The 20,106-nt window shown below is 33.0% G+C and overlaps 1 protein-coding gene across 3 annotated transcripts in view; it reads left to right on the top strand.

Annotated features, from left to right (window-relative positions):
• Positions 1-19,164, top strand: part of LRP1 (LDL receptor protein 1) — a 273,932-nt gene extending 254,768 nt beyond the window's left edge. For 2 of the 3 annotated variants that reach the window (XM_067046122.1, XM_067046121.1), the window contains exons 60-67: positions 155-394; positions 2,569-2,789; positions 7,806-7,987; positions 9,918-10,114; positions 11,710-11,975; positions 16,774-16,855; positions 16,966-17,315; positions 18,981-19,164. In XM_067046122.1, coding sequence (XP_066902223.1) covers positions 155-394; positions 2,569-2,789; positions 7,806-7,987; positions 9,918-10,114; positions 11,710-11,975; positions 16,774-16,855; positions 16,966-17,315; positions 18,981-19,052 — 1,610 coding nt within the window. In that variant the 3' untranslated portion in view covers positions 19,053-19,164. Of the gene's footprint in view, positions 1-154; positions 395-2,568; positions 2,790-7,805; positions 7,988-9,917; positions 10,115-11,709; positions 11,976-16,773; positions 16,856-16,965; positions 17,316-18,980 lie in introns of those variants that run through there. The other variant, XM_067046123.1, reaches the window with a different exon arrangement.
• The last annotated feature ends 942 nt before the right edge of the window (positions 19,165-20,106 follow it).

The raw sequence follows: 20,106 nt of genomic DNA, 5'->3' as shown, positions 1-20,106 counted from the left end.
TAATACCATAGATTTGTATATAAAAGGTCTATAAGCTTCCTCAGGGCTAGTTTAGGTGAATTCCCCTTTGACATAAAAAAAGAGTCCTTTTATAAACACCCGATATTGTAACACCCTCATATCATTTTGTTTTTTAATCAAATATTTCTTTTAGGTGCAGGATTGTCAAGTTGTGATGGCCATCGTTGTTCTTCTGGCCATTGTATTTCATATTCATTGCTATGTGATAGCTGGTATGACTGCCCTGATGGATCTGATGAAAAAGATTGTCCAAACAAACCTTGTTACAACTGTCCTCAGATTTGTGCTGTGCGGGGTGCTCATAGAGTAGAATGTGAATGTGCTGAAGGATATACAAAGATTAACAACTCTACCAACTCATGCAGAGCTAATGGTATAAAATAAATTCATTTTTAAATATTAAAAAAAAACTATTCATTACTATTATCTTTTTATTTGAAATAAACATTTAGATTCATATGTACTATATAGACTCAAAAGTCTCAGGATGAATCCACAATAGGGGTCTCAAATAAAAAAATCATATATGTGTTAACTTTCATTCACTTATATATAATTCATATATACATAGAAGTATTGTAACATTTCAGCCATTAGTTATCAAGATATTGAAATTTTAGTTATGCTGCTTTTGACATTTTTAAAGCAATGCACAAACCTGAATTTCATGGATTAATTTAAATGCCGTTGAAGTTCTGTAATAGCTTGAAAAGTGTTTGTTGAAAAGGAATCTTTTCCATTGAAAACGATCATTTATTTAGATGGTTTTCAGAGTTTAAATGAGGCCATATGGATACCAATGTTGTTGAATTCTTGGGACATCTATATGAGGTGACTACACCTTAAAACAAAAAAGTTATCAAAATTGTGTTGGTAAACAGTAAAATAAAATTATAAGAGATCACCGACATCCTAATAGTATCAATTGGGTGTATTTACAATTGTTTGAATGAACAGTTGTGCATAAGAAGATTGTGAAACTCAAACAATGGGTGAAACCTGTCCATAGGCACAACAGTTGGCCGCAAAGATTACAGCAAGTGTTTTTTTGAATCCCCATGGGGTTAATATTCTTCAACTACCTGGAAAAAAGAAAAACTATTAATAGCAAATATACAGCATTATTGTAACAATTGAAGGATAAAATCAGACATGGCTCCATATGGCAAAGAGGAATTTGCTTCAACAAAAATTCACCGTGTCACAAGTTGATAGTTATGGTAAAACTGCTCGAAGTGGGCTTCCACAAATCCTCACTCACTGGCTCTAGATCTGGTCCTCAGGGTCTTTTATCTGTTTGCAAGTCTCAAAACGATATTTCAGGGAAAGGTATTTGGCACATACATTTCCATCATATACGAAACAAGCATTGTTTGTAGGACTTAATCATTTGTTCCATAAGAAAGGCATTAAAATGTTAAACATTGGAATAACACAAATAAGTTGAAAGAACTTATTTAGTAGTGCCAACATTTCGGCCAGAATTTCTAGCCTTCATCAGGGCTAAGAACAAAGAACAAGATAGCAACCAATGAATGCAAAAAAAAAAATATAAACAGAATGATTATAGTAAATAATTGTACAGAATGAAGTTAATAAAAATAAAGTGATGAAAGAAGTGGAAAATAAAAATTATATATAGTTAATTAAATAAGTAATAAAATAACATGATTTAGGAAATGAAAATTTAAAGTTATATATTGCAAAGAAATATGACTATTTTAATTTAGTAATAATTTTAAAATTAAAGTTATGGAAAGAAAAAAATGAGAGAAAGAAAATATATGTAACTAATGAAATATGTAAGTATATTACTAGAATAAAGAAACAAAATATAAAGTTAAGTTAGACGAAAGAAATGAATAGAAAACATAACAATAATAATAGGTTAAATAAGTTCTTTTAACTTATTTGTGTTATAGTCTGACAGCACCCCTAACTATCTTCTCATTTCTTTATTTTAATTAATCAATCAATTAATGTAAGTGCTTGTAAATCATTGTAAAAGCTTCCCATGATACCAAATATTCATCACCATGGAAAGCTATGATTTGAGTGCTGTGGGTTAAAAAGTGGTATTATCATGCATTTCATGTAACTTTCATTAGAGACCTTCCATTATCAGGAAAGAGTTCTGTGGTATCACAAAATGTATAAAAATAGACTAGGTCTTCCTTCCCTTGGAGTTCCGGCTTAGTATTAGACTTATTTGAAATGTGAGTTTTACTATTCTCATAAGATTGTATGCATGTCTTGTGTATACCTAATGGTATATACAGGTAAAGGGTTGATTACTTCCTTGAAGGATGGAAGTTATTGTTTTTGTTCCATAGGAATTTGATTGTGATGCAATATAAGAGTGGAAGAGGTTTTTTTTTTTTATTTCATCAAATCAGTTTTTTTCTAACGTTTTGATGTATAAGTTTTATGATATAGTTAAATTTAATAATAAATTAAAGGTTTAACATACTTTTATGTACATAATGCATGCTTATTTTGTATTAAAACAATCTCTCCCATTTTCTAAATTAAAATTGATTAATTTAGGTCCTGCAGCTATGCTTTTATATGCTGGAGACTCGGGCATCAGGTTTTACGACCCTTATAAGAGTAATTGGCTTTCTGACATAAATCCTAACTCTACTGAAGACAAACCTACTTCTATAACATATGATATAGCTGCTTCGATGGTTTATATCTCCTATGGTCGTGCTATTGTTAGATGTGCTATAAATAGCAAGCCAACTGATGATAGATGCCTGAAAATTGTAAGATTTTTCTTAATTTAGTCTATTTTATTTCTTTTAGATCAATTATTTGTTATAAAGTTTGATTTTGACTTCAAATTTTGTAACCCTAATTTTAAGTACTTTTCCTTTACTCAAGATTTACGTATATTATGCATTGAAAACGTATTTAACTTCTCAATTTAAACTTTTTGTAAACAAGCTTGACAAATCTATTCTACATTTAACAGTTGGGCTGAAAAGTTTGTAGGCTAACATAGAAAACAACTTTTTTTTATAAAATTTGATTTTATTATTCAATATAGTTGCCTTCGAGGGCGATACAATGATTATAGCATATAAATAATATAATATAATAGCATATAACATAGAGAACAACTTTTTTTTATAAAATTTGATTTTATTATTCAATATAGTTGCCTTCGAGAGCGATACAATGATTATAGCAGTCCTACAATTTTTCGATACCATTTTTATAGTATGATTTGTCTTTAGCCTCAAAATAGGCCTCAGTTTCGGTGATTAGCTCTTCTCTTAAGGTCTGAGAACAGGAAAAAGTCGCTGGGGTCAGATATGGAGAATGGAGTAGATGTGGAATCAATTCAAAGCCCAATACATGAAATTTTGCCATCGTTTTTGGTCGATTGTGGGTTCATGTGGCACCCACTTTGCACAGAGCTTTCACATACTCAAGTATTTATTCACGATATGTCCACACGTTCCTGTGACATCTGTAGTCTCAACTATTTCAATCAACTTTACTTTACAGTCATTCAAAATTATTTTGTTGGCTTTTTTTATGTTTTCTTCAGTAACAGCCTCTTTGGGGCGTACATTGTTCTCAGTACTCATTTCGCCTCGTTTAAACTTAGCAAACCACTTCTCAACGGTTGATTTTCCTGGTGCAGGGTCCGAATAATGTTTATCAAGCCAAGCCTTGGCTTCAACAGTATTTCTTTTGCAAAAACCAATGCTTTATTAACTCACAAAATTCCTTTTTATCTATTTTTTTCAAACTAACAAAAGTTGCTTCACTTGAAATGCTATATCTCACAAACTAATAGTCTGCCAGCTGTTAAATTTATACACGTATCTTTTGAAGGTTAGGGCGAACTAAAATCATATGGATTTAATACGAGTAGCGCCATGTGTGTGTCAGGCTGTGAACTTTTCAGCCCACCTGTTAGTTCCTTGGATGGTGAAATGTTTAATTTTTTTTTATCTCACATTCCAGTTGTCTGTTACTGAATTTAGTGATGGCAAAATTTTTACGAATTGCATTAATATAAGTTGAAAAATGATTAACCATATTAAATTTTTTTTATAAATCTATATTATTTTTAGTTGTGTAAATAACAACAATATCCCTCTTCTTTATACTAGATTTTGGTAGAACATATTGTAGAGCCCAGTTAGGATGTAAAAGTTTTTTTTTAAAATATTTTTATTGAGATTTACAACTGTACATAATAATACATTCAGTAAATTTGCTGTAAGTTTATAATGGAGTGATATAGGCAAATAGAGAAACTACCCTTTGATAGCACTCTAATAATGTTTTTACATTAGAAGGTCTTGAGGCCATCTTCTTTTCAGGCACCTCGGAGGATTGTCAAGAATGGATCAGGAAGCGAGTTTAGAAACTAGTGGGTTTGGGTGATTAGGGAGTTTATAATGGAATGAATAATATCTGGTTCAGGCTAGATCGGTTACATGTGGAACATTAAGGTCTTTATATATGAATTTATTTGTGACAAATTAAGGAGCATTGAGGATTTTGGATTGTAAGGATTGGATACGAGAGGAATTCAAAGGTTTAGTGGATCCCCAAAGTCCAGATAGGCCTTATTATCTACACAACTATAATAAGGCCTATCTGGACATCAGTTCTATCAGTCTTGGATGTAAAAGTAAAATAAAGAATAAAAAAATTGAAATTATATAAAGCAGCTAGAATCGTCAGTATTCCTAGCATATTAGTCAAAGCCTTTTTCTCAGTATATGCTAGAGAAAAAGTTTAAAGATGTAGTTAACCTGTTTTACATAAATTTAATAATTCTTTTTACGTTTAAACCAAAAATTTAAAGTGCACTCGGCAGAGAGAATTTTCTTTGCTGAATAGAGTTTTTGTATGTATTATTTTTGATGTTAAATTAATGAGCCACTAAGTAATGAAGCATGAGTTTATTATTTACTTTTCATTTACATTGAACTTCGGTTATTCCAGCCGAATTAGCCATTTCCATTTCTATCTTTTTATTTAACTAAAACTTTTACTTTATTCTTCAGGAATTATTTTGGGTATTACTTTATTTCACCACTGGAACAATATTTCAGGTGATTCAGCCTTTTTCAAGTTCATAATTCTTAAAAAAAAAAATAGTTAAAATTTGTTTTAAAAGATATTGTTCCTGGTAACCTACCGCAACCAAAAGGTTGCATTGGAGGGGCCACCATAATACATTATGGCATATAATAGCCTACAGGATATAGTAGCGTCCTATGTGGCCAACAGCCAAATCTCACCTCCTCCAGTGCTCTCTGTGGCAAGAGAAGCAACCCAGACTAATGAGAGATAGCCATGTTGTCTTCAGCCAGAAGCAGTCCATCTTTTCTTTTTGTTCACTCATCAGTAATATCTACCATGAGTGAGTAGATTTACTGGAATAGTTCCCAGCAGCAGAGGGGAGAGAGGCATAGAAATGCGGAGGGAAGAAGGAAGCATGAAGTAAGTCCACCTGGCAATAATTAACATCTACCACCACATAATAATCATCATCAACCACCTCATTATCTACAATTCCATAGCCCAGCCATTCAAAATTTACTAACCATCTAATCATAAATGTTTTCTTTCGGCCACCCCCTACACCACTTGTAACTTAAACAATAGAATTTTATTTTTCATTCAATCATGTTTCATTTTTCAATTGTACAGTCCACTTAAACCTAACCAGCCAACCAAAAGTGAAGTATATCTGGCATTAAGGTGAAGACATGCTTCATACAGATACAATTTCAATTGAATAAGTTAAAATCAATTCTTAGTCATTGATTTATTAAATTTTTACAAAATTTAAAATTTTAGATCAGGCCAAATGATTTAATAATTATTATTCGTTTAAATAAATAATTTTTTTTTCATTTTAGTCTCAAAACATTTTATTCCATTTATAAGTCCGACATTTCAGCCAATTCGGACAATCTTAATTCAATTTTAGAACCTAAACATTTAAAAAACTACTTCATGCAGGTTATTCTGCCCAGGTCATTTCTTTCAGTCCTCAAATTACCCTAATTACTAAATTTTTCACATTAAATTAAAATTATTTATCACAGTCAAACAGTAAAATTGATCAAACAATGGAATAAAAATGTTTTGAGACTAAAATGGATAAAATTGTATTCATTTAAACAATATTAACCAGTCTCAAGAAAGTGTTAAAATTAATTATCATTCATTAAATAAATTATTATTCTTACCTTCAATTGTAATAGTTGCATTGTCAAAAATATGATCTATAAAAGTTGAAACTTGACTTATTATGTATTCTCATAAGTAAATTCAAATCTTTAAATTTATTTAATTAATTGAGATACTAAAATTGTAATATTAATAATTATTTTTTAAATGTTTACCATCGTGACCATGTAAAATAATTAGTAATATTTAAGTTTTAGTATCAAAATTAATTAAGGGATATGATTTAACCCTTTAACACCTTGAAAACTACACAATTTCTCAAGGAAATCTCCATCAGCCCATGCCCACTGCTTAATATTGTGGTATAGCAATATGAAGCACACTGCTAACACATTGACATTTATTCAATACAGATGTGTAATTATATTAGGACCATCGTTTTTTATGGCAGTAGGAAGGAGATATTTACGCTTATAATGAAAAGTTTGTTAACTTTATACAAAAAGTCTATTTTGTCTTATTTTTTGTTCATCCCACTAGATAAGATTTTATTGAAATAACCTCCTCCGAAAGGTTCTGTTTACAAGAAAGTAATAGAATTTTTTTAGAAATTCTTTACATTTATATTCATTCAGTTCTTCATGGTTCTTGGTCAAGTACAGATCAACAATTTTCTTGAGCTCTAAAAATGTCAGTCGAAGAGCATGGGAGCGATAGCAGTGAAATTATTTTTCTTAAAAATCAGCATAGAGTGTATGTATTTTTATCATTTGTGGTAGTGGAGAAGAATGGCAAGATCCGATGAGTTATCAACCGAGCATTCTTCCTTTTACACACCCTTCTGGGCTTGTCTTAAAGGAAGATGGGAAACTATTACAGATAAAAAAAAAAATCTATAAGTAAAGAGAAAATATTGACAAATCACCATACAGCTAGGGTGCATCAGCCCTATCATTATCAGTCGTACCTACTAGCCCACCATTCTCATGCCACCTTCAGTGGCTAAAAGGTTAATTTTAGACAAATTTGAAGTTACTTACATTCATAATGAGTAAAGTTTCAATTTTTATAGAGCATATTTTTAAAAATTTTGACAAGTGACCATTACAATTTAAGGTAAGAATAAAATAGTAATAATTATTATTGAATCATTTAGCCTAATCTCAAATTAATTTAAAATTATAAAAGTGATTGTGATAGTAGCAAATCAAATTGAAAAAATTATTAAGAATTGATATTAACTTATTTATTTGAATTTTCTGTTTGTTTTTTTAAATTGCTGGTCTGTGCAATATTTTATTTTTAGAATAATGAACTGGAAAATGGGTGAATTGTCTGAAATGTTCCAATGGTGAAATAAAGTAATGAAGTTATGATAAAGGGTTAATTTCTTCTGAAAAATTTAATGAAGTTGCACCCAACTATTAAGGATAATTCCTTTGGAACGTAATTAAGGGAAAAACTTGAAACTTATGGTTATATTATGGGTAGTTTTTCTCAACTAAATAAATAATAAATTAAAATCTTTATTTATTTCTTATATAATTTTCATAAGTTAAGTATTCTCTGCCATATTGAATAAATATGTTAACTTCATTTTTTCCTGATGACAGTTGGAGACTGATGAGGATATTCATGGACTAGCTTGGGATTGGGCTGGAAAGAATCTATATATGACCCTGGGATATGCTGAGGATGGTAGTATTGCTGTTATCAGTAATCAGATTAGTGACTTAGTGAAGATAGTTACTAAAGTGAAGGATCCCAGGGATATTTGTTTGCACCCAGACAGGGGGTTAGTATATGTATATATTTTTTTAACAATTATTTTATGTGATGGTTCATAGAAATATTTTTTTTCAGTGGAATCACAAAGGCCTTATAGAATACCAGGATTTTCTGTTAGGTTAAAAAAATATACCCTGAATTACTTTGCTAAAAGCAGTCTTATTATTTTTTAGAAGTCTATTCTTCACTCGTTTAAAAGAAATCATGGCATACATAATTAACTTTTATCTCAGTGCAGTTTTATCTTAAGTCTTTCTTGTATTAGTATATAACAATGAGATGTGCTGTCTTTATGCGATTCACAATAAAGAGGAACCCCTATCTTCCCCTTCTTACCTTTTGACTGTTAAAAAAGTATTGATAGTAGAGACAAATATTGATTGTTATACGATCATTTAAAGTTTCCTGTAATAATGATCGATGTTGCTCATTTTTCTGACAATAATTTTCTCTTCTATTGTTGTCTAAATTTATTCGAACTATCATCATGACAGACAAACTATGTTGTAAAGTTGTAAAATATTTTAATCCACCTGCTCAACTTAGGAGCAATTCTGCCGACTTTGGAATGCTGCTGCCATCTTGACTATTTGAATGATGTTTCATTTTTGAATCCCTAATCTTCTGACATAAAAATTGGGTAGTTGGTTAAGTTTTAATTAAATAAAACTTTCCTATCTTATTTGATGGCTTATAAACTGTGACTAGATTTCAAAACTGCTGTCAAACATTTAGAATCTTTAATTATGGCTTTCTTTTGCCAATTAATCATTTGGCTGGCTCATTGTTATTATTACTGTCTGATTAAAATTTCCTGTTTTACAATATAGCTGCTCAAACCTAAGCTATCACCTCTCTAAACATTACATCTCTGCAGTTACACCCCAATGATCTTACCAGACTGATATAAATTGTCTTAAATGTTTGAACATAAATTACAAGGGGCATTTATACATTAAAAATAAAAGGTATAAATTAGCATTAAGTTCATAACAACTGTTACAAAGAAGATTGTAAAACATAATTTAGAAAACTCCTTAAAACCTATTTACCAGCTGGTAATTCAGTCAGTGCAATAAAGATCTGGGGTATTATTTTACTGTCTTATACTTTTTTCATTCTTAAGTTGTCCAAGACAAAACTTGAAGTTGTCAGTGCAATAAAGATCTGGGGTATTATTTTACTGTCTTATACTTTTTCCATTCTTAAGTTGTCCAAGACAAAACTTGAAGAAATGAATCGTATAGTAAGAGTCCTTTTTATCTATAAAAAAAAAATGTGTTTGTAATGTGTGACAATCGTACACAATACAAACACGTTTGCCTGTAAAAATTGTAGCCAGGTTCTTAATGTAAATATTCCTCTGTTATTCTCTTTCAAAATGGAAAACATTCCTTTTTTATTATTTTGTTTTAAATTAAATTTCATTCTTGCTTTAACAATAAGTTTTATGTAATAAATCTGTGTGATGCGTCTGAGACAGTAAATTCATTTTTTTATTAATATGTTAGAATATAATTCTCCCTTTTTCTCAATGATTAAAATATTATATTTATGCTTTTCTTTATCAATTCTTACTTCAGAAAGTTCCTGATGTTATCTTTTTAGAAAAATAACGTAAGATGTTTTCTGTGGTGTGGCCATGTTCAGAATCTCATTCTAGTTTTATGCAGGTGTATAAAGTATAATAGAATAAGTTGCAATTGATTTTGAAAGAGTTTAAAAGTTTGAATTTTACCACAAAATGATATGTTTAAAACTGAGATTAAAAAATTAGTCCAGTGTTTTCTTTTAAGCCATCTGCTACTATATAAACAAAGTAAATTAATACAGTTAACCACAAAAATACAGCTATGTATCGGTGATCTTTTTTGCAGTTTTTGAACAGTTTACTTTTGCAAATATATGTTTTTAATTGCTCTTCCTTCATTTTTTAGGTTGATGTTCTGGAACTGTGTTGATGGTATTTACAAGGCTGGTATGGATGGGAGCGATCACTCACTGTTAGTCAGTGATGCCTCTTCAAGTATAGCCTTAGACTTGGTCAACTCTCGTCTTTACTGGGCTGATCCTAGATCTAATGCCATCATATCTATACTCATTGAAGGCACAGAGCGGATTGTCCACTATAAGGGTATGTTCTCTGCATTTTACTTAATATCAAAAACATTTTGGATGTTTTTTGTCCTTAATATTTTGCATTTATGTTTTGTGTAGTTTTCTGATATATTATTAATGAAGTACTGACCAACTAGTTTCAGTCCTTTATTTGTGTTACAATTCAATTCATAAAAACCCTTTGATTATATTGTAAAGAGCTTTTTTTCTTTGAGAGTTCAATATTTATTTTATGATAATCTTTATCTACCCAAGTAGCAGGAATTATATTATTGTGAGAGTGAGAATAAATGATACATTTTATTATTGTTATTATTCTTGGCTTAGTATTGTATATTTGGTCTTATCTTCTTTTGTTTAGTGTTTTTAGTATTTATCTGCTTAACAATGAAGATTAAGACTTATGGATAAACCCACTTTCTCCTCTTCTGAATCTAGTATAATGATGTGTTTATGATGGACCATATATTGGAGAAGATAGTTAAAGGTGCTGTCAGTGGAACAGAAATGGAAACAAATAAGTGAAACATTTTATTTGTACCAACGTTTTAGTTTAAATTTTAGGCCTTCAATAGAGCTTAAAAACAAAATGAGATAAAAACCATAATATAGAGAAAAAAGAATAATAGTGTAATGTGCGTAAGTCACCCGTGCAGGACTAGATTTTGGATAGTTGAGGATCAATGATCAATTAGAGCTTCTTTAAGGCCCTTATTTATAGGCCTAGAGCATACGGCTGTGACTGATAAGCGGTATTATCATATGTGCTTGAGGTAGTTTCATGCATTATTTTGGTATTGTTTATTTATTATTTTATTGACATTGCTCATTAGTGTACACAAAAATTAATAATATGTAAAAATAATAATATGTTTTTATAAAAGAAAATAATGAATAAATTTGAGAACTTTGATGAGGAGGCCCTTATTTGTTGTTATTTATTTATGGATGATTGCACCATATATGTATGTAATTGAAATCATGTGAACTTGAGTACATATGGCAGTTAAAGCTGAAGCTATGAAATGTGGTTAAAACACATCAAGTAAAACTAAAATGAAAGTAAAGAAAACAAGGTATATTTAAAAAAATTAGGAATAATGAAGAAATAAATAAATAATCAGTACAGAAACAGAAATGGAAACCAACAATAAATTCAACAAAACATGAAAACTCTGATGTGTTGCATAAAATGACTTTACTAGGAGGTAGTAGGATAAGAAGTGAAGATAAAGAATGAGGTGATAATAATACCCTGATGGTCAAGTCACTATAAAGAAGTGATAATATTTTCTGTGTTGAACACAGGCAGAGTGGGAAGAATCAATATAAAAACCGATAACTACACCCATAATACATAAAACAAAATAATCGATTGACAGAAATTAGCAGCCCTGTTACATTTATGTAACAATGAAAACTATAAATAAATTTAGAGGTGGTGACAAAGGTAACTTGCTGTTTTATCTGGTCCAATGATTTTTTGCATATTTTGTGGTTTAATTTAACATGTTTGTATTATTCTAACAAAAATATTTTAAACCCATTAGCTTTCATTTTTGTTATTTCCTAGTTCAAATAAGTATTAACATATTTTTATTTCCTTTTCAGGAGAGCATAACTGGAAACCGCACAAATTGGATATATTTGAAGAATATATCTATACATCAATGTACATCCGTAATAAGATTGTTCGCATTGACAGGTGGCACAATGAGACTGTCATACTAGACAAGACTGTCGATCGTCCAATTGCTCTAAAAATTGTTCAAGAGCAGAAACAGCCCCATAAATCTGTGCCATGTCACTGCCAGAGGAGAGCACTCTGTCTGCTTGGGCCCAAAAACATCACATGTTTTTGTCCCCATGGTGAGAAGGTAATTTATTTTATTAAAATCAAAACAGTTTCTACTTAGAATATAAAAATAAAGTAATATATATCTATAACTTCCAGTCAGCTGTTACTGTGATATCAGGCCCTATCAGCTGATCAATGTCTATATAAGGGGACAGAGTCTGCTAATAAAGTTAGTTGTAAACAAGTCATCAAGCATGTTTTACCCCTTGTTTTTTATCATTTCGATCTGGAACAGTTTTAACTAGTTCTGAAACCCGGGAACTTTAGATACTGGAACAATTTTTAGTCTAAAGAACAATTTTTGTTCTTTTTTCTTTCTACTCTCTGAATTATGCCCAGTAACGGAATAGTGAGAACGGATGTTCTAAACATTGGTTTGAACTTAAACAATCCACCTCCAGCTGCAGCCAACCCATCTCCGGCAGAGATTCAACCACTACCGGAAGTATCTTTAGCGCAAGCTCATGCCACAATGCTAGAATGGATCACAGTTCGCACGGCAACCGCCCAGGACAGGAAAGGCAGTTTCCAACCTTAAAAGGTTTAGCAGGGAGATGGGGGAGTTAAGCCATTTCCTAAAAGGGGGTGATCGAATGATTGGTCGAATAGAAGCAAATACAGCCGAAAACCTGCTCGACAGTGAGGACGCTGAGGAGCTAAGGGCAGCAGTTGTCTGCAGGGTGAAAAGAAGTATCCTCAATCAAATTCAAGCTGACGAGGAGACACCCTGGAGTGTGATAAAGGTGAGATTGAAGAAGGTAAGAGGGGGACGATGGGCCCCTGAAAAGGACATATTTATGATGATTAGAGAGAACAAGAAACTGAGACAGTCTAATAGGCAGTATGCCGCAGAACTCCTGGTACACTACAACAGAATCGCCGATAAACTCAGTGAGATGATGGAGACAATCCAGGTACAGGGCCGGATGCAATTTCTATCCACTGTACTAAAGGTTCAGTTGCCAAAAGAGCTGGGAAAGAAGTAAGGAATGCCGAGAGAACACTCCTTCTTAGAGTGTGCTCATGAGCTAATAGACACAAGTACCCAGGAACAGAAGGCCTGAATGGAAGAGCCAGGTTGGACTAGGATTACATACAATCGGCCTAGAACAACTCCGTTGCCCTTAAGAAGAAGAGAGTACAAGGACAGCGGCAGTAAGGAAACACCCACACCCAACAGGGAAAGACCATGATAAGCATAGCCCAAAAACAGTAGCTGGCAAGGGGCACGGATGCGACAAAATTGGGCACCTGGTAGCCCAGTGTCCCCAAACTCAGTGTTTTGAGTGTGGAAAAGAGGGACAATTGCAAGGCAATGTCCCTATGTGTATCACAGGTAGAGATCCAACCAGGTGGAACCGATGGAGGTTAATGCCCAGATTCTGAGGCGGAGAAGAGTACCCCAGAGTAGAAACGAATCCACAAGCGAATCCAAACATGTGTTGGATGTCTCAGAGACTGAAGCTGAAGGAAGGGATCTGAAATGAGGATAGAGGAGCAAGAGGAATGTATGGAGGCGGATCGAGGATGAAAGAAGGACCAGAGATGAGATTTGAGATGCGTACTGGCAGAGAGGCGACTGCACATTGGTGAGCAACAATGTGAAGAAAGGGAGTGGCGGTCTGCCTATTATTCGAGTAAGAGAAGGAGTCAGATGCCTTGTAGATACTGGGAGCTTTAATACTATCTCATGCCAGGAAGTGCTGGAGAAATGAAGTGGTGGAGAGGGGGCACTCCGGGTTGAGGGATGTAAATGCCAACTAGTTACTCTGGATGGACCCTGCAATGTAGAAGCAGAAATAGTATTGGAATTAAGTGGATGGGGTGGTAAGGGCAAGACTTTGATAGTCCAATTGGTGGGGAAAATTCCCAGAGATTACCAAATGATCATAGGTTGTGATTTATTAGAGTAAGTGGGAGCCCAAGTGAAAACGACAAGGGTCGGTGGAAAATTAGATTCAGGGGAAGAAAGTATAAGTGCCAGCGGCTGGTAGAGAACTCTGGGGCATGAGTAGGGACAATGACGCAGGGGGAAAGTTGGAAAGATTCCATCATGAATGGTATGACAATATATATTTATGTAGATTAGCGACACATCACCTTATAGTAGTCCGTTGTGGGCAGTGAGAAAGAAGGGTGCACCAGGGGAAGAAGAGGAAAATATAGGGTGGTTATTGACTATCGTAAGCTAAATGAACCATTGATAAAAGATACCCAATCCCTAGGGTTGAGGACATTCTGGATAGATTAGGTGGAGCAGGAATTATTAGCCCACTAGACCTCAAGGCACGTTTGGGAGTCGATTTAGGGTGCATACAGACCATAGACCTCTGCAATGGGTGGAGAAACTAAAAAAAAACATCCACCAGAATTACACGATGGAAAGTATTGCTTAGAGTCAATATAACATGGACATCGCCTACAAGCCGGGCGAAGAAAATCTTGTGCCAGACTGGCGTTCACATGCGATAATGATCAATGAGGTCAAAGAGGAACTGGGAGAGTCGTCCAGGAACGTGAGGTGAGTCCTGCAGGAGGTGACTCCAAGAGAAGAAGAACAAGAGGCCACACCAGATAATAACAGCAGAGAAGAAACATCTACATAAGACAGCTCGCACAACAAAAGATGGGTAGAAATAGAAGTACTGGAGGAGATTAAAAATGACAAGAGGTACCAAATTGTTTGGAAAAAGAGAAAGTTGGGTCCGCTGAAAGTGCAGTATAGCAAATACAGCAGAAGTTCCATTGCGACGATCTGGTCACACCCGAGCATTCGGGAAGATGAGATATGCAGAGCACTGAAAGACGCATCTAAACCTGGTAAGAACCACCATTTATGTCGGAAATGCACTGGTCCGGGACAAGATTAAAAAATTATAATGAGGTGTAGATAGTTGACCGTAGATTAATGATTGGAGAAGTTTGTCGGAGGAAGTGGTCAGCAAAGAACAACATAAATAAATAAATATGGTAAAACTGACAGGGTTTTAGGCCTACCTTCTACGCCATAATCCCTGATGAAGACCTGAAACTCAGGTCGAAACATCGGCATAAAATAAATAAATATGGTTTTTGTTTATTTATGTTGTTCTTTGCTGAACGCACACCTCCCCCCTGACAAACTTCTCTGATCATTAAAAAATTATGGTGGACGGAACGAATTGGAGTGGATAGCTCGTTTATTCGGTGTATAATGATGGTAGAGACAATCCGAGACATAGAGAATTAAAAGGAGGTGACGCTCGTGTATCATCACAGCAAAATAAACCCCCAAGGACTCGAGACATTGCACGCGCTACATCGCAGATACTTCTGGTGGGGAACGACACGCACCATTCAGGAAACTATCAGAAACTGCGATGTGTGCCTAAGTACCAAGTATGATAGATATCCACCTAAGGCAATGCTAGAAGAGACCCCCCACTGCAGATGCTCCCCTCAGTGATGTTCAAGTAGACTCTTTCACGTGGAAAGGTTATAGATAGATCACTATCATAGACGTCTCTAGTAAACTGGCCATGGCGTGCCTGGTGCAAGACAGATTGTCGGAAGCAGTATTACGAACATTGTGGACTTGGTTCCAATTTTATGGAGTGCCTGACAGGATTTCGTCCGACAGCGGAAGAGAGTTCAATAATACGAGCATCAGGAAGGAAATTCAAGCCCTGGAAGTAGTATGGTACCTCAACATCCCAATAGTTGGGGAGGAATAGAGAGGCTTCATAGTACACTCATTGATCACTTGTGGGTGCACCAATTTGAAAAAGGACTAAAATCCAATGATACAATGGAACTGGCTATAGTGGCATATAACCACTCAATACACACGATCACTGGTTTCGCCCCTTTCGAAATCCTTTTTTGTCTGCGGAGTCACTAAGGTACAGCGATTGGAGGTGGTGAAATCATCAGCAATAGTTTGGCACGAAGAAAGTTATGGAATAGTGTCAAGGGAAGAATTAAGAAAGAAAAATGCAAAAGAGTGGAGAGGTGCAACCTCGAGGTATGGCATCTGATGGGACAAGTAAGAATATAAACGGTAGTATATCGCAAATTGGGCTCTAATAGAAGGAAAGAGCTACATATAAGGTATGAGGGCCCATTCAAAGTGATAGTAGCCAAGCTCCCTATGACAGCAGTATCATGAGGGCTTGGAGTGTTGTGACTGGAAGATATTTGTGTGCAAGTTATTACTTTTCAAACCAGTGTATAAGTGTAATAAAAGGCATTCTGTAATGTAGAAGAATTTTGTTATTTTTTATTTTATTTTTTTTTTTAATGTGTCTTGTATATTTCACCATTGAGGTACTGTTTTATGGTCAATAATTCTTTTTTATGTTACATATGTATTTTATTATGTTTATGTCTATGTATAAGTGTTATTTTCTCTTCTATTGTTTTAAAGGGAAGTGTACTTTTATTTAATTACTATTATTGTATTTTTATATACCTTTTTCATTTGTATATTAAGCAGTTTACGAGGAATCTTCATAAACTGGTGGGGGGGGGGGTTTACAGTTAGCTGTTACTGTGATATCAGCTGATCGATGTCTATATAAGTGCATAGAGTCTGCCAATAAAGTTGGTTGTGAACAAGCCATCAAGCATATTGTATCGATTACCCCTTTTCTAATCAATTCGATCTGAAATAGTTTTAACTTTATGTATATATATATATATACCATTTATAATGGTATGCAATACCTATTATTATAAGTATAATCAATAGTTTCAAATTTAATAAATTTTTCATGGATTGAAAATTAATTTATGGAAATTTCTGTAACTTACTGTGCTAAGAAAGTTTTCTTTTACAGTGTGGTATTCCAGAATGCAAATGTAGAAACAATGGAAAATGCCAGGATAATGGTTCTTGCATCTGTTTACCTCTCTATACAGGTAAACTAAACTCTATTTTTGAAAATAGTTGTATTTTTCTTGGTGTACTTCTGTATAATTATACTATATTGTCTTTGAATTTTCTATACTCCTTAGTATTTTTTTTAAAGGTAAAAATTGCGAGGAATGCTTGTGTGAAAACCATGGAATTTGTACCCAAAATGGATGCCAATGTTTTAATGGTTACTCAGGTCAGCTATGCACCAAGTGTGAGGGTGCTCGCTGCAATGTAGATTTTTATCAAAATTCTATGAATGGTACTTGCTTATTATGTTGGCTGCCATGGGTTCTTGCTATTGTGGGACTTGTTGCAGCCTGTGCAGCAGCTGTCTTGTATATTTTGACTAAAGGTCGTGGTAGACAGTTTGCTCATACTCGTATGGAAGAGAATGTTGAAATAACGAATCCTATGTATGAAGGAGAAGATTCTGCCAACAGAGAATTTTGTTTAGTTCAGTCAGTAAGTATTTAGCTTAATTTATTTTTCAATTTAGTTTTAACTAAAATAAAACAGTTATTTTAGCTGTAATTTATTATTATATAGTATCAATAATCAATTAATTTTTGATAATAGTAAATTCCAGTTATATTTGTATAAATAATGGATTACAATTTATCAAACATTTTTTTAAATTCTTCAGTGTCAACCTTACTGATGTAGTTTTATACTATATTAATTTAATTAGTTTGTGATCGCTGTGAACTGAAAATTCCCAACTCTCCATAAATTAGGTTTTTATAGAATATCACAAAAGATTCCTTAGGAAGCTAAATAATGGAACTATAATTCAATTCATATTATTGAAGGAGATATTGTTGACCATTTATGTAATAAAAGAAAATTTAGTAAGAGAACTTATTGGTTTAACAGAATATGTTAAACACTGTTATATATGTTTAGTGATGTATAAACCAAACTTTTGGTCTAAGTTGTATGCCCGTTTGTCAGAACTAAATGAATCAATCATAAAAGAAATAAAGAATAAATATAAATAGGGTTAGAAATAAATGACAGAATCAGGTCGAGTGTAATTCTGACCAAATAATCTTCTTGCACAACAGTTAGTCTAGTAAGAGTATTCCCTTACAAAGTACTGCACCCCTAACCCTTCATGGGTTATAGTGGTACAGACTTTTTTTTTAACTAGTGATATTGTACAAAATCAGTAATAATTTTCATTCATTTCTAGAATTCAATCTACTAACCTAATTTATGGTTAGTATCCAGAGATATTCTACAAAATCAGTAATAATTTTCTTTTTTGTTGCACCAAGACTTTTTCGGCACTGATTTTGCACTAATTGACTTTTGAACATACAAAAAATATTTCATTAAAATTTTTATTTTTTCGATCTTAAAAGTAATTTTTCCCATACAAGTCAGTAGGTATATATCTCTCATTATTTAGTTCTTCATTTTTCTTACACTAACCTACCCACATTCATTTTTTTATGTTTTTAGCTTTTTTCTTTTCCCTTATATTTTGTAACTTAAAATTATCATCAAATCTACATTATTTGCTGTTTTACTTCATACTAAAAAAATTGAAAATTTAAATCTGTACCACTACAATCCATGAAGGGCCAGAGGTTTAGTACTTTGTGAAGAAGTACTGTTACTAGACCAACGGTTGTACAAGGAGGTGATTTGGTCAGAATCACGCTTGACTGCCAGATTTTTACCTAATTAAGGGTACCCAATTTAAGAGGCTGGGTGGACCCCAGGAGGGCTCTGAGAACCCACAGGAGTTGACTCACGGCTACAGTGTAACAGAAAACAATTTTCTTCCCAGCCAGATTTGAACTCGGGTCCTTAGAGTTAGTAGCCACGCGCTTTACCCCGTGGCCACTGCTCTCCCTTACTTCATATTATTCTGGTTTAATACAATCTCTACCTATTTTTATTTCTGCTCATATTTATTAAAAACTATTCTACTATGTCTTTAATTACCCATTCTTTTTTTTATTTTTTATGTATATTTTTGATCTCCTTTTGTCTTATGTGTGTGTATGTATAATTATCAATAAATATCTAAAACTTGACTCTTATAGGAAAAAAATAATGCACTGGTTTAGGAATTCAAAAATTAGTAATAACTAATATTATATATATATTTTTTTACAGCAAGGTTCCAATCCTGTATATGAATGTCTACTAGAAGAGGAAGAACGAAAGGGACTACTTCCCCCACTATAATTGATTTTGGCCCTGAAGTTGCCTTGGGCTGTGACAAAAAACGCTTCTGTTGTGTATAATAATATGATCATTGTTATGTATGATTAAATAGAACCTGTCAGTTTTTTGGTTACTTTAGTGTTTCATTTGTCTGTTCCCTTCTTTTTAGTTCTGTTTAAATATTTTATTATTAAATGTATTTATAGAAAAACAAAACTATCTCCCATAGATGCCTTAAGACATCCATGTTTTAATTAACAATAAGTAGAAATCATATACAAATAAGTAGAAATCATATACCCTAGAACCTCACTAATCTGACTTTTATTTGACTGATTCTATAAAATCTGACCATCTCTGGACCACAATTCCTCTAACACTGAGTTGAGTTCACTATAAATATTACTCAGAAAATGTCACTTTTGAAGATTAATCATTTAATTACCTGTAATTTTAACCCTATCTTGCCTTAGACAACTTTTTTATTTTTGAATTGTGTTTCTTGACCCTAAATAAACCTATAATTAATTACTCTCATAATCAGGGCCTCCATCATCATCCATTATGAGGACAGATAATTCTGGCAAAGGATGTCACCTTAGATATAAAAGTAAGTGAGCTGAATTCTATGGTTCTAAAGTTTTATTCCTTTAGAAGGGGATCCAAAACTTTCATCTGACCTTAATGTGGCACAATTATTAATGGATAAATTCAAACAACTTGCTACAGAATATAACATGCCCATGGAGCAAACTTATATATTCGTAAAAACTAACCTAAATTATAAACTGCTTCTCAATAAAATATTGAAAAAAAAAAAAAGAAACATTTTCTGGATAAAAACTGACTAAAGCAGGTATTCGTTAAACAGTTTATCATTGAATGGAAATCACAAACTTTTTTTTTTGTATTTCTTTTATTACCAGATCGGCCTGGTTGGCCATACATCGTTATTGTAACAGTTTGTTAGTTATTTTTTAACAATTGATAATGGAGTGTATAGTCTCGTGCAAGAGGCACCCCTAACTATTTGCAATGATATTACTATTATATACATTATATGTGAAGCAAACGA

This window comes from Halyomorpha halys, unplaced genomic scaffold (genome assembly GCF_000696795.3).
Source record: "Halyomorpha halys isolate HHAL.00 unplaced genomic scaffold, Hhal_1.1 Scaffold384.1, whole genome shotgun sequence".
NCBI classification, from domain to species: Eukaryota; Metazoa; Arthropoda; class Insecta; order Hemiptera; family Pentatomidae; genus Halyomorpha; species Halyomorpha halys.
The sequence above is the reverse complement of the archived record's forward strand: the minus strand, read 5'-3'. Positions and strand labels throughout refer to the sequence as shown.